General features: G+C 41.0%; 1 protein-coding gene across 6 annotated transcripts in view; it reads left to right on the top strand.

Annotated features, from left to right (window-relative positions):
* LOC111950908 (P2X purinoceptor 5) overlaps window positions 1-16013 on the top strand; it is a 62198-nt gene that overhangs the window by 10465 nt on the left and 35720 nt on the right. For all 6 annotated transcript variants that reach the window (XR_011473898.1, XM_023968842.2, XM_023968840.3 and 3 more), the window contains exons 3-5: window positions 6182-6272; window positions 7686-7749; window positions 10146-10176. Coding sequence is in view for 5 of the 6 variants with exons in the window: in XM_023968842.2 (XP_023824610.1) it covers window positions 6182-6272; window positions 7686-7749; window positions 10146-10176 (186 nt within the window). In the remaining variant the exon portion in view is untranslated. The remainder of the gene's footprint in view (window positions 1-6181; window positions 6273-7685; window positions 7750-10145; window positions 10177-16013) is intronic.

Raw genomic sequence — 16013 nt, 5'->3', positions numbered from 1 at the left:
TCTAGAGCCCAGTTTGTGCAGATGTACAGTACCTTCAGAAAATATTCATACCCCTTATTCTTATTTGACATTTTGTTGTGTTACAGCCTGAATTCAAAATGGATTAATGTTTTCTTTCTCATCCATCTACACACATTACCCCATAATGACGAAGTGAAAACATGTTTTTAGACATTTTTGCACATTTATTCCAAATGAAATACAGAAAATCTCATTTACATAAGTATTCACACCCCCGAGTCAATACTTTTGTAGAAGCACCTTTGGCAGCAGTTACAGGTGTGAGTATTTCTGAGTAAGTCTCTTAAGAGCTTTACAAACCAGGATTTTGCTACATTTGCCCATTTATTATTTTCAAAATTCTTCACGCTCTGTTAACATGGTTGTTGATCATTGCTAGACAACCATTTTCAGGTCTTGCCATCGATTTTCAAGTAGATTTAAGTCAAAACTGTAACTTGGTCGCTCAGAAACATTCACGGTCTTGGTAAGCAACTCCAGTGTAGATTTGGCCTTGTGTTTTAGGTTATTGTCCTGCTGAAAGGTGAATTAATCTCCCAGTGTCTGGTGGAAAGTAGACTGAAGCAGGTTTTCCTTTAGGATTTTGCCTGTGCTTAGCTCTTTCCCATTTCTTTTTATCCTAAAAAAACTTCCTAGTCCCTGCTGATGTCAAGCATACCAATAACATGATGCAGCCACCACCATCCTTGAAAATATGAAGAGTGGTACTCASTGAKGTGYTGTGTTGTATTTGCCCCAAACATAAAGCTTTGTATTCAGGACATAAAGTAMATTTCTTTGCCACGTGTTTTGCTGTTTTTTTGCAGTGACTTATTGCAAACAGGATGCATGTTTTGGAATATGTTTTATTCTGTACAGGCTTCCTTCTTTTCACTCTGTCATTTAGATTTAGTTAATTTATAAACAATTCTAAAAACCTAATTCCACTTTGACATTATGGGGTATTGTGTATAAGCCGTGTCTTTCTTTATCCCAATGCAGTTAAGCCAAAACCACGCCCCGTTATTCAGAGAGGCGTTCTACAACGCGTTGAGCGCTCTCCAAGTCCGGAAGTGAATATCACGTAGCGCGAAATTTAAGGAACTGATTAATAACATTTGTCCTTGTATTGCAAGATTGAAAAAATATAATAACATAATGTCGTGGACAGAGCTAGCATTAACGTCCCTTAAAGCTCAAAGACAGATTCAATGGCTGTAGCATAGTGTATTAGACTGAATGATTAGCTAATAAATATTTTAGAAATTATGAATAATAAGCATATGCTTTTACCTGATAATAGACTACTAATGATAATATAACAACTTAAAATACCGAATACATAGGCAAATGTTACCAAACATGATGATAATAATAGGCCTGCATTACGGTAGGCAGCTAATTGTTAAATTACACTTTCCATCCTTGCGTTACCTTGGAAGGTCCCTGTCTCTGCGCTCGTCGCCTGTGAGTGAGACAACGCTAGCTAGCCAATGGGAGCGTAGTAGAACGCCCTTCTGAATAACGGGCCGTGGTTTTGTCTTAATTGTGTTGGGAAAAAGAAAGGCGTGTGTAGGCCAGTGACACAAAATCCCAGGCTGTAACACAACAAAATTTAGAAAAAGTCCAGGGGTGTGAATACTTTCTGAAGGCACTGAAGTAAAGCAAAACGTCTAAAATCAGGCATTAGAAAAAATTMTATATTTCCCCCCCCTGCACCACCATGCATATCCTAAGTGAAGCATGCTGTTCCTTTCTCTATTTTTTATCTTCTATCTATTGCTCTCTTGTCAGTCAGTCAGTGTTCTGCCTCTCTTCTAAACAGTCAGTCAGTTGTACTGGTGGCTGGCTGGCTGGCCGGCCCCTCGTCCTCATCAGACCTTAATGCCCGCTGAATAGGACAGCTGTGTTGACAGTCTCTGTGCAGGGCCCCAGTGCATCATATGGCATGGCCTTTGTGATCAGCCCTAATCTGAGCACGCTCAACTGCCGCTTCACTTGCACTGGCGTGACCTCTGTTCACCCTGTCCACTCCCTGCACAACATGAGAGGGAGAGAACTTGTCGGTCGCCGCATTGGCATGGAACAGACTGTACTGAAGTCTTCCCTCTGGCTGACTACAACAGCAACTTCATAGATGCATCCCAAATGGCACCCTATTCCAAATATAGTGCACTAAATTTGACAAGATGCCTATGGTCATTGGTGCACTATATATGGAATGGGGAGCCATTTGAGATACATCCCACCTCATTACTTTATAACTTCTGCAGAGGTGACTAACGTCAGTGGCCCCATCACAGCCTCATTTGGACCTGAGTGTCTCTCCACAAATTCAAATACGTCATGTGTTTATGTTGATCTTTCCACTGCACCAAGTAGATACAGTATTTGCTAAGGAAGATGACCCTGACAGTTCAGTAGGATATAAGTGTCCTAGCCAACTTGTTGTTTTGGTATCCAGTAAGAGTAAAGCACATTTAAAGCACATTTACCAGAAAAACAGTGCAAATGCAAAGTTTGGTAACAATGACGGTTTGTGCCGTTTGTGCAGTCATTCTGTTACCAAACTTTGCTCTTTTAAGTTAATGTGTTTTTGTAAAATGTTCTGTGGAAATTGTTAAAAGTAGTCCTTGTGCGTAGTTGTATGGTTTAACTTTGCAATCATTGGTTTTTGTTTGACATACATTTTAGAGTATAAAATCTCTGTCTCAGTGTCACTCTCTTACCATGGAATTTCCCCAGAGTAAAAAATTGTCTGTCGATGGTTGAAACACTTCATCATCTCAAGGGTACACCTGTCCATTTTGGATGGGGGAAATAAAGTGATATGGATCTCAGCTTATAGTAAATAATGTGTGTGTGTATTGAGAAGAAGCGTTGTTTTTGCATCGCAGCCCTTATCTGACTGAACACTGTATTTGCTACAGCTGTTTTTTTAAGGTTAAATACATGTAGGCCTATTAGGGTACAAATAAAACATTGTAGAAATATTGAAAGTAAAATCACAGCCTAYCATCCCCTCTGTAAAAGATAACATTTAACAAAACACATTGCGTAACAGTCAATTTAGACTACACTAGACTTCCCACAGTTCCTAAGTAAATAAATGCAATATTGCAGTGTTTTCTTTTATATAATCAGCTCTGCCCCCCATCCTCATTTCAAAATGTACAAGACATCAGGTCATTGCTGTCTGTCCAGTGTCTACCCTTTCTTTCTCGACACAACCGCCCTCTCGCTCTCTCTTTCATATGGTTCCCCGAGGTTGAGCTGTGGTTGTGTTTTTTAACTAAGTACGTCCAATGTCACCATGCGTTCTATTAGCCCTGTGCATCCATTTTGCACCGGTCAAACCTCCTATTCTTGTGGTTCAGATCAACATGTTGCTAGCAGAGAAATGGCTAACCAGAGAGAGATAGCGAGAGAGAGAAACTGTACTGCCTCCACCCGCCTTGTTTTCATCTGAACTGCGTCGACCCGAGTGTGTCGGAATCATTCTTGACATGCTCCACTGCCTCTCTCCCTCTCTCTTTTTAATGTTTGATATCTCTGGAGGGAGAGAGAGGCAGGAGAGAGGAATGAAAGACTACATGAGAGCAAGAGAGAGAATTAAAGCGGGAGTGAGAGCGAGGGAAAGTGTGCAAGAGAGAAAGAGGGAGGGGGGAAGCTGTGAGAGTGATCAGCATTTAGCCAATGAGTGCCCCCCCCATAGATAGATGGTGTGTTGAGTGATCAGGTTGTCTGATGGACAGACTTGGGTAGCTCAGGAAAGTGTGAGATGCAGACCTGGGTCCAAATAGTATTTGAAATCTTTCAAATACTATGACTGCTTGATTGATTCTGCCTCGGTGGGTTTGCACTTTTTGGATCTATTCCATTGGTTCCATTGTGTCAGGCAGGGCCCATGCACCCCCAAAATCTGAATGTGCATTAAGTATGTAAGGAAGTATGGGGGGTGGTCAGATATAGGGGTTAGGCCTCCCATCTGTGAATTGGAGAATTTTAGCTATTTTCTGACACCCACCTGAAACAGCTTTTTCCTGCGATCTGAGCCATAATCATAATGCTTAATTCTATGTAAGATTTTTTTTTTTTTTAAGAAACAAAATATGCTTCTCTGTAAAAATCTGGATAAAAGATTGAAAGGAATGTGAGTCTTATTCAGTACATTTAGTAATTGTTTGCTTCTCTAAAGTCTACCAATCTTGCCAGCAGGTATGCCAGCTAAGATACTTAGACAAGCTAGCGCTAACTTGATTGACAGCCTGAAATGGCTTCTTGGTTGCTAGTTATGAGGTTGGGAGATTGGGAAMCCATCTGGACTAGCTAAAGCCAACTTCATAAAATTGCTAGCTGGCTAGTAGTATTACAGAGAACCAACAACAAAACATGTAACGTGGTCCTCTGTAGCTCAATTGGTAGAGCATGTGCCCCCTCAGATTTGTCGTGAGGGGGCACGTGCTCTTGTGCCTCTGGTGCCAGGAAAGCTCAATCAAAGACAGTACAGTATGAAGATAGGCAGAAACGGTTTCTTCAGTAGAAATCCCTGATCACACTTGTAGGCAATGTCATGGCGACGTTGGCTAGCTAAACTCACGCGCAGAAATGCATCATCGGGACTAACGGGTGGTCTCGCACCGAACTGTGCATGTACAGGCCATCAAATCAAAGGCACTCCTTCAATATAAAGTTGTTGTTTTTTACAAAAATGAAAATATGTCAATTTGTCACTTTCACGTGGTTGGAGTAATATGTTCAACTACTTAAGACAATGGCTCAAATCTAGCTTGTGCCTTTAGATTTTTAGAAAATTAACAACTAAGGAAGAATTTTTCACTTCTCATTGACGTCTCAAACCCCGGCCTGGTCTGTTTTGCAAGCGTTCCCGGAAGTCTTGTGATGTTACGCCTCTGGGTTTAGAAACTCTATGGCTCAATCAAGCACATCTAAAGTATTTGAAAAAGATTGAATACTATTTGAATCCAGTGCTGTGTGTGTGATGTAGCTGTTATGGTCTTCGTTCTCGCTGGGCTGTAGTTTCAGATAATTGGATGCTAAGGCTAGTCTAGCTAACACCTAAAACTCTATCCTCCTGACTTCAGAGTCTGGAATGACTCTATGATGTTGTCGGCACAATGGGTTGACAATAACGGGGGCTGTGCTTTTACTCTTTGGTTCGCCTCTGTGTCTTTATCACTCAAACACCCAGCCACACACAGCACCCAAGCGCCGGCCGTTTAAATTACAATGGTTGGATTTTCAAATCCAAACAACGAGAGGTCTCAACCCCTGAGAAAAAAAATACATTTCAGAGAACTAATCAAACCTGTTGCACAATTTCTGAGTAAATATTGCATTAACAAACGGCCTCCTTTCCAGACCACTGTGGTCAAAGCTCTCCGTGCGCTGTGAGTCACGTCGGTTGCGTCAGCCAGGCTATGCTAAGGCTCCACTGACCCCTAACCTCACAGCCACAGTATACCCTGGCTGGCATAAATCTAATCAAATAAAATGTATTTGYCACATCCGTTGAATACAACGGGTGTAGACCTTACCGTGAAATGCTTACTTACAAGCCCTTAACCAACAATGCAGTTTAAGAAAGAGTTAAGAAAATATTTACCAAATAAACTAAAGTAAAAAATTGTAAAAAGTAACACAATAAAATTACAATAACAAGGCTATATACAGGGGTACGGGTACCAAGTCAATGTGCGGGGGTACAGGTTAGTCGAGGTAATTTGTACATGTAGGTAGGGGTAAGTGAAATGTGAAAGAAAACATTTTCTAGTGTGTGAATCTTCTGCATAGTAAGAAGTTGGCTACATTTGGTAAATCCAGCGGTGTGGTTCAGTGGCAAAAACAAACTTTTAGTTCTAAAACTAGGCCACCATTTTGTTAAATTGTTGTCAGGCTACTGTTTTGGTTGGTTGGTGTGCTGCAGTATTCTAGTCAGGGAGAGAAGGGCCTGCATAGGCCTCTGTTAATACTGCATATGTCCCAAATGGCACCCTATTCCCTATAYAATGCACTACTTTCATTTTACATTTTAGTCATTTAGCAGACGCTCTTATCCAGAGCGACTTACAGTAGTGAGTGCATACATTTTCATATTTGTTCGTACTTTCAACCAGAGCCCCAGTGTAACTCGTAACGTTTTCCCCTCTTCATCTTTCAGAGATCTGCCAGACGATCCCAACGTAGAATGGAGCATCTCAATGGCCTCCTCTCTAATGCTGAAGCACATCAGAGCACACTCCATCAACCTGGTATGATGATCAACTCATCACTGAATCTCACTATTATTTCTCATCCTGAAAAATGCTAGAAAATTTGTGTAGACTGTTGTGTGTATCGGTTTTTGCACCACATTTTTCTGATCATTGTCAATAGTGTTTTGTATCTGCGTATGTCTCTCACAGGCTTCCCAAGATCCACCGATAATGAAATGAAAGAGGGCCATGTCTTTCTTTCTTTCTTTATATTAACCCCACATTACATGTAAATTAGCCTAATCCCAGATTGGTTTGTGCTGTCTGTCTTGTCAACTTCTATAGTCATTGTCATGCAAAATAATGGCAATGAGCATAGGAGTTGGCAAGATTTTCAATATTTCCCTCAGGCCAGTACATGGGTTAGATTAGAAGGTGGGTGGTGTCCTACTTTATGTTTGGTTTCAGGGGCATAGTCATGGTCAGCATTTAGCCTCTGCCTCACTCACTCTCAAACTACTGTGTCTTTAGTCAAGTCATTTTTCTTTCTCTTTTCTCTTTCTCTTTTCATCTCAGACTAGCCACCCGGACAGCTGATTAAACTGTGGCTTTGCAGTACCAAATAATTTCTGCAGAAACTGTCAGAAAACCGTCTCCGGGAAGCTCATCTGCGTGCTCGTCGTTCTCATCAGGGTCTTGACCTGACTGCAGTTTWGCGCTGTAACCGATTTCAGTGTGCAAATGCTCACCTTCGATGGCCACTGACACGCTGGAGAAGTGTGCTCTTTATGGATGAATCGCAGTTTCAWCTGTACTAGGCAGATGGCAGACAGCATGTATGACGACGTGTGGGCAAGTGGTTTGCTGATGTCATCGTTGTGAACAGAGTGTCCCATAGTGGCAGTGAGGCATTTTATCAATGGCAATTTGAATGCACAGAGATACCGTGATGAGATCCTGAGGCCCATTGTCTTGCCATTCATCTGCCACAATCACCTCATGTTTCAGCATGATAATGCACGGTCCCATGTGGCAAGGATCTGTACACAATTTGTATAACAGAGTGCTCCAGTTCCCGCCAATATCCAGCAACTTCACACAGCCATTGAAGAGGAGTGGGACAACATTCCACAAGCTACAATCAACAGCCTGATCAACTCTATGCAAAGGAGATGTGTCGCACTGCATGAGGCAAATGATGGTCACACCAGATGCTGACTGGTTTTCTGATCCATGCCCCCCTACCTTTTTTTGTGACCAACAGATGCAGAAATGTTTACAAACCATGTTTGTAGATTAGGGCTTAATGAATTTAACGCAGTAATGTCTTTTGAAATTGTTGCAAGTTGGGTTTAATATTTTTGTTCAATGTATTTATTTTGCATATAGCCTACATTTCACATTGATATTTGATAGCTATCTTATGTTATGGCATAAAGTATCTTCAAATTAATACTTTTGTTGTTTCAGGTGCTGACCTTCGATGGAAGAGGAGTGGCCATAGCAATCACACTGCCATCTACAAGTCTATCAGGTACGAACTAGACTAGACTATGTCCTTACAACACTGTCCGTCATTGTAAGGCGGACCTGTGTGTGTCCTTTAGATTTAATTGTATTTTAATAGTTTGTTTTTGATCCGTTTGTGGCAATCCCAAGGGAAGTACTCTAGGAAACACATATTGTCCACAGATCCAGGACCTATGCCAGGAACCAGCCCTGTAGGCTACATTCCTAGACTCCATAATTATAAAGCATACACACACCACATGCTAAACATCTCGGCACACATTAACCTCCCTTCCCCCCACCCCACTATAAACACACACGCACACACACATACAAAAACACATTGTTGCATAGTTGAGAGGTCGACCAAACCCACACTCCACCGCTGGATCTGCAGATGGCCCTGCTCTCAGAAACCCACATAAAATCACTTCCTAATGAGAGTAGGGAGGAGAACTAGCGAATGAGAGAGGAGAACTGGAGAGGACACCAGTCCAACAGTAGCATCAGACTATTGTGAAATGAAATGAAGAATGTTTGGTCGTGTCATAGTCTCCCATGATGATAAACTAATAGATGTTAAAAATGTAGTAGCTGGCCAGCGTGCACAGGAGATTTGGTTTTGGGTTCCCTCAGCAATTATTGTGATGTGTACGTAGCTACATTACAGTGTAGTAAGGTTTACACAGTGAGTGAAGAAAACACTGAAATTAGTATGATATGTTACATTTGGTATGGTTATATAAGACAGATGATTGCTTAAGGCAAGGTAAGGGTGAATGGGTGGGTGTATAACGTGAATGTCTAGCAACCCAAAGGTAACGTTAGCCACCTAGCTAGAATTCGTAACATATAATACGAAATGGGTGATGGACATTCAGAAATTAATACATGCCATGTGTCTCGGATTTACGTACATAATAATATGAAATGCTCCAAGACCAGGTTGTTCTGAGCTGAGCCTCCATGGCTCTCCTCCAACACCCAGACCTCGTCTCTTGTCTGAGAAGATGAGTGTGTTGTGTTGTCCAGATCACATCCCATGATTCCCATTAGACATAGACCCACAAGTGATGCACACTGTTTTCTCCACCATGCCAAATCCTCAGGATTTGCTGTATGGAGTTTTATTTTTGTCTCTTGGTTAAAAAAAACATTGTGGAAGTGAATGTATAAGGCCATCTGTATTTCGTCAACTTGGATTAAGTCTCCAATGAGAGCCTGTACTGAACAGGGAAGAAGAGAAGTGAAGCGTTCTCTAACTTTCAGTCACTGATGAGAGTGGGAGAGGAGAGGGAGAGTTACTGTAGTGACTGTGAAATATGACATGGAACATCCAGAGACCATAATCCATCCATAAATTACCAGGAACCACATGACAATTCATTAGAAAACATCAACAGGTTGACAACAACAACAAACTACCTGCCCTCCAGGACACCTACACCACCCGATGTCACAGGAAGGCCATAAAGATCATCAAGGACAACAACCACCCGAGCCACTGCCTGTTCACCCCGCTATCATCCAGAAGGCGAGGTCAGTACAGGTGCATCAAAGCAGGGACCGAGAGACTGAAAAACAGCTTCTATCTCAAGGCCATCAGACTGTTAAACAGCCACCACTAACATTTAGTGGCCGCTGCCAACATACTGACTCAACTCCAGCCACTTTAATAATGGGAATTGATGGAAATGATGTAAAAATGTATCACTAGCCACTTTAAACATTGCCACTTAATATAATGTTTACATACCCTACATTACTCATCTCATATGTATATGTATATACTGTACTCTATATCATCTACTGCATCTTGCCTATGCCGTTCTGTACCATCACTCATTCATATATCTTTATGTACATATTCTTTATCCCTTTACACTTGTGTGTATAAGGTAGTAGTTGTGGAATTGTTAGGTTAGATTACTTGTTGGTTATTACTGCATTGTCGGAACTAGAAGCACAAGCATTTCGCTACACTCGCATTAACATCTGCTAACCATGTGTATGTGACAAATAAAATTTGATTTGAACAATCCCCAATTGCATATTATCTTATTCCTAACATTTCAGAGGTTACTTTGCTGCCTTGCTACTTTCCCTTGTGAAGGCTTAAAGATGTTGACCTTTTACCCATTTGAGCTGCAGCCAGGGAAACGGAACCTTCGGGTTTAATATGGCTGGAAGGGCCCTACTGTGTCCTGATAATTATTGTGTATTGTTCACTCATACAAAGTCTTTCACTGCCCAGAACTTTGGCAATGTAATTAGTTCCCAGTACAGATTTTATTTAACTATTTGTCTCATAGGAAAACCTGGGGAAAGCAAGTAAGCCTATGTGTAGGATTTTCTTGCAAGTCAAAGTTTGTCTGCTCAGTCCTCAGTAACTATTGTTTTTTTTCTTGCCCCTCCCAACAGCTATCTCACTTCCACTGGGAAGTACCAGATGGTGAGTATTTTTTATTTGACCGAGCCCTTATCAGAAATTACACATTTAAAACCATTTGCATCAGTTACATGATATGTTGCATGTTGGTAAATGGAGTTTTGAACTACAAATCTAAACTGGTACACGTATAAGCTCGTAAGGACAACAAGTGAGAACTGATCTAAAGCAGTGTAGTTGGAACTGGAGCCTAAGAAAAGACCGCCATCTAGTGTTGAAATTAGTGTGTGTCACTTGCACTTAGTCAGCTGGTGGCAGTAGGGAGTAGATGGGGACACAACAAACTGGGTGATATTCCTGTAATTGTAAATAGACTGAATATGAATGAAGTACCTAAAAATCCTGCAGGAACTTTATTCTTAGTCAGCCTATTCACAATTACAATAATAAAAGACAGAGGGCATTTTACAAGTGGACCTATAACTCCCCTTTATCACAGTCGCCATTTGTCCCTTTCTCCTGACTGGATGTGAATCTATTCCCATACAACAACCCCCTCCCTCCTCTGTTACACTTGTGTTTCCGCCAACACTTTATGGCTTTGGCCTTTGTAAGATAGTGGAACCACATCATCATAGCCCCTCCTAAAGCTTTGCACTGCTCAGGCCAGGGTCCAACTTTTAAACTCCTCTTAATGTAGCAGATGGGCAGATCTCTCTCTCTCTCGTTAACTCCATCTTGGCCAAGATTAATCTGCCTGACATCTGATTCAAACCTTCCTCTTACATAATATTCAGACCCTTGAACCCAGCTGTCTGGATCTTGACTCTTATTTGTGAATTAATTGTAAATGAAGTAGTTACTGCTATTACTAGATACATTATGGCTCACAGTAGAAAATATTGCATGTTTTAAGTGTTATTAGACCTATAGAGTGACACTTTCTTGATCACTGTTTTGAACAAACAAGACCATTTACCACTCTATACCCTGTCATCCTTTCCCTTAATCTAGGCAACAGACGAGAGAGATGTCACATTTCTATTACTATAGGATGTGAGATCAACCTGTTCATTAGAATGTTTTAAAAAATATATAATTTCACCTTTATTTAACCAGGTAGGCCAGTTGAGAACAAGTTCTCATTTACAACTGCGACCTGGCCAAGATAAAGCAAAGCAGTGCGACACAAACAACAATACAGAGTTACACATGGAATAAACAAACGTACAGTTAATAACACAATAGAAAAGTCTATATACAGTGTGGGCAAATGAGGTAAGATTAGGAAGGTAAGGCAATAAATAGGCCGTAGTGGCGAAGTAATTACAATTTAGCAACTAAACACTGGAGTGATAGATGTGCAGAAGATGAATGTGCAAGTAGAGATACTGGGGTGCAAAGGAGAAAGAAAAAAAAATAACAATATGGGGATGAGGTAGTTGGATGAGCTATTTACAGGTGGGCTATGTACAGGTGCAATGATCTGTAAGCTGCTCTGACAGCTGATTTCTGCGAGGACCCTTTTATTTAATGATGAGCATTGTTGAGAGAGGGATGTTTTTTCACGAGTTGATTAGCTGTAAACATGCCACACCCAGACCTTCAAGTGTGCTTTCACATTGGTACTCTGGGTTCGGTGTTGAGCGGGAGAAATAAGCCTCAATGTGATTCTAAAGCTTGTTAGCAAAGCTGCATACTATTCTCCCCTCTCATTTTCACTAGCTTACCTAAAGCCTCTTTTCCCCCATGAACTATTTACTGTAGATATCCACATTTCACAGTCTCCTTAAAATATGTAAATGATCAGTGTTTTTCATAGACATGTTGCTTAAGGCTAGCCACCACACCCTCATACGGTTTTCCCATAATCAACTTTTACCAGTTGAATGTAGACAAAAATATAATACTTCTTTGTATTAAAAATTCTCTGAAATATTTTATTAGAAAATGCAAATTGCACAGTATGTACTTACAGTGCATTCAGACCCCTTCACTTTTTCCACATTTTGTTACATTACAGCCTTATTCTAAAATTGATTAAATAAAAWAAAAAATCCTGATCAATCTACAAATAATACCCTATAATGATAAAGCCAAAACAGGTTTTTAGAAATTTTAGCAAATTTATAAAATATTTTAAATGTATGTAAATAATTTATGTAAATAAGTATTCAGACCCTTTGCTATGAGAATCGAAATTGAGCTCATGTGCATCCTGTTTCCATTGATCATCCTTGAGATGTTTCTACATCTTGATTGGAGTCCACTTGTAATAATTAAATTGATTGGACATGATTTGGAAAGTCACACACCTGTCTATATAAGGTCCCACAGAGCAAAAACCAAGCCATGAGATTGAAGGAATTGTCCTTAGAGGTTCGAGACAGAATTGTGTTGAGGCACAGATCTGTGGAAGGGTACCAAACAATTTATGCAGCATTGAAGGTCCTCAAGAACATAGTGCCCTCCATCATTCCAAAATGGAAGAAGTTTATAACCACCAAGACTCTTCCTAGAGCTGGCCCGCCGGCTAAACTGAGCAATCGGGGAGGAAGGGCCTTGGTAAGGGAGGTGACCAAGAACCCGATAGTCACTCTGACAGAGCTCCAGAGTTCCTTTTTGGAGATGAGAGAACCTTCCAGAAGGACAACCGTCTCTGCAGTACTACACCAATCAGGCCTTTATGGTAGAGTGGCCAGACGGAAGCCACTCCTCAGTAAAAGGCACATAACAGCCCGCTTGGAGTTTGCCATAAGGCACCTAAAGACTCTCACACCATGAGAAACAAGATTCTCTGGTCTGATGAAACCAAGATTGAACTATTTGGCCTGAATGCCAAGCGTCACATCTGGAGGAAACCTGGCACCATCCCTACGGTGAAGTATGGTGGTGGCAGCATCATGCTGTAGGGATGTTTTTTAGTGGCGAGGACCAGGAGACTAGTCAGGATCGAGGGAAAGATTAATGGAGCAAAGTTCAGAAAGATCCTTGATCTTGAGCGCTCCAGAGCGCTCAGGACCTCTAGGGCAATGGTTCACCGTCCAACAGGACAACGACCCCAAGCACACAGCCAAGACCGCAGGAGTGGTTTCGGGACATGTCATTGAGTGGCCCAGCCAGAGCCCGGACTTGAACCTGATCAAACATCTCTGKAGAGACCTGAAAATAGCTGTGCAGCGACGCTCCCCATCTAACCTGAAAGAGCTTAAGAGGATCTGCAGAGAAGAATGGGAGAAACTCCCCAAATAGAGGTGTGCCAAGCTTGTAGCGTCATACCCAAGAAGACTCAAGGCTGTAATCACTGCAAAAGGTGCTTCAACAAAGTACTGAGTAAAGGGTCTGAATACTTATTGTAAATGTGATATTTCTCTTTTTTATTCTTGTCGTTATGAGTATTGTGTGTAGGGAAAAAACTATGTAATCCATTTTAGATAAGGCTGTAACGTAACAAAATGTGAAAAGAGTGAAGGGGTCTGAATACTTTCCGAATGCACTGTAAATATGTGCATATTTACATAGCGCAAATTCATTTTTTGGAAACTGGATGAAGTCAGCCTAATTACTTGGTTTAGTTTTGTTAAAACACTCAAGGACCGGACTTGTCCAGAGCAAATTGTGAACTAATACTTTTTTCATCTTTCTATCTGTAAAATACTTTAAATGCGTTTTTGGTGCATTTAAAAAAAGAAAGTGTAGAATATATGTTTACAACATACGTATTAAACATTTTGTCTGGGCAAATCTGAGAAATATACAGTGAGTCGGAGGAAGTTTACATACACTTAGGTTGAGGCATTAAAACTCGTTTTCAACCACCCCACAAATTTGTTGTTAACAAACTATAGTGTTTGTGGCAAGTCGGTTAGGACATCTACTTTGTGCATGACACAATACATTTTCCAACAATTGTTTACAGGCAGATTTTTCATTTATAAATCACGTATCACAATTCCAGTGGGTCAGAAGTTTACATACACTAAGTTGACTGTGCCTTTTAAACACCTTGGAAAATCCAGAAAATTATGTCATGGCTTTAGAAGCTTCTGCTAGGCATTTGACATTAATTAGAGTCAATTGGAGGTACCTGTGGATGTATTTCAAGGCCTATCATGGGAAAATCAAAGAAATCAGCCAAGACCTCAGAAAAATATTGTAGACCTCCACAAGTCTGGTTTCCAAACGCCTGAAGGTACCACGTTCATCTGTACAAACAATAGTACACAAGATAAACACCATGGGACCACGCAGCCGTCATACTGCTCAGGAAGGAGACGCTTCTGTCTCCTAGAGATGAACTACTTTGGTGCGAAAAGTGCAAATCAATCCCAGAACAACAGCAAAGGACCTTGTGAAGATTACTGGAGAAACAGGTACAAAAGTATCATATCCACAGTAAACGAGTCCTATATTCACATAACCTGAAAGGCCACTCAGCAGGAAGAAGCCACTGTCCAAAACCGCCATAAAAAAGCCAGACTACGGTTTGGCAACTGCACATGGAGACAAAGATAGTACTTTTGGAGAAATGTCCTCTTGGTCTGATGAAACAAAAATAGAACTGTTTGGCTAAATGACCATCGTTATGTTTGGAGGAAAAAGGGGGAGGCTTGCAAGCCGAAGAACACCATCCCAACCGTGAAGCACGCGCGGTGGCAGCATCATGTTGTGGGGTGCTTGCTGCAGGAGGGACTGAGGCACTTCACAAAATAGATGGCATCATGAGGCAGGAAAATTATTGTGGATATATTGAAGCAACATCTCAAGACATCAGTCAGGAAGTTAAAGCTTGTTCGCAAATGGTTCTTCCAAATGGACAATGATCCCAAGCATACTTCCAAAGTTGTGGCAAAATGGCTTAAGGACAACAAAGTCAAGGTATTGGAGGGCCATCACAAAGCCTTGACCTTCAAGCCTATATAAAATTTGTGGCAGAACTGAAAAAGCGTGTGCGAGCAAGGAGACCTGCAAACCTGACTCAGTTACACCAGCTCTGTCAGGAGGAATGGGCCAAAATTCACCCAACTTATTGTGGGAAGCTTGTGGAAGGCTACCTGAAACGTTTGATCCAAGTTAAACAATTTAAAGGCAATGATTACCAAATAATAATTAAGTGTGATGTAAACTTCTGACCCACTGGGAATGTGATGAAAGATATAAAAGCTGAAATAAATCATTCTCTCTACTATTATTCTAACATTTCACATTCTTAAAATAACATGGTGATCCTAACTGACCTAAGACAGGGAATTTTTACTAGGATTAAATGTCAGGAATTGTGAAAAACTGTGTTTAAATGTATTTGGCTAATGTGTATGTACATTTTTTATCTCCGCTGTGTGCGTGTCTGCTACAGGCTTAGACAAGTCTCTGATATTTGGGTAGTTCTACATGGTCTCCTCATACTTCTGCCCACAGAACTTCTCAATTGTCACACTGCGTACCAGACCTGGGTCCAAACCGTGTTGAGCTATGCCTGGTGGGAACAAACACACACACCCAAACCTGTCGGTTCAGTTTCATGCATGTGAGACACTCCAACACGTTGCTATCCTCCCTGTTGTACCACAAACAACAATACAGGGCGCGTTTCAGGTTTACATAGAAAGCAAAGGTAAACTTGACTGTTACTGTGTTTGTTAGTAGTCATCCTTAACATCTCCATCAGGATTGAAGTGTGGTGTGTCGAAACTTTGGACTCCACAGGTCCTACAGAAGGTGTGCATGACAGCGTGTGTATTGAATGTACACTACCGTTCAATAGTTTGGGGTCACTTAGAAATGTCCTTGTTTTTGAAAGAAAAGCAACAACAAAAAAATGGTCCATTAAAATAACATCTAATTGATCAGAAATACAGTGTAGACATTGTTAATGTTGTAAATGACTATTGTAGCTGGAA

The sequence above is a fragment of the Salvelinus sp. IW2-2015 genome, linkage group LG23 (genome assembly GCF_002910315.2).
Source record: "Salvelinus sp. IW2-2015 linkage group LG23, ASM291031v2, whole genome shotgun sequence".
Lineage (NCBI taxonomy): Eukaryota > Metazoa > Chordata > Actinopteri > Salmoniformes > Salmonidae > Salvelinus > Salvelinus sp. IW2-2015.
The sequence above is the reverse complement of the archived record's forward strand: the minus strand, read 5'-3'. Positions and strand labels throughout refer to the sequence as shown.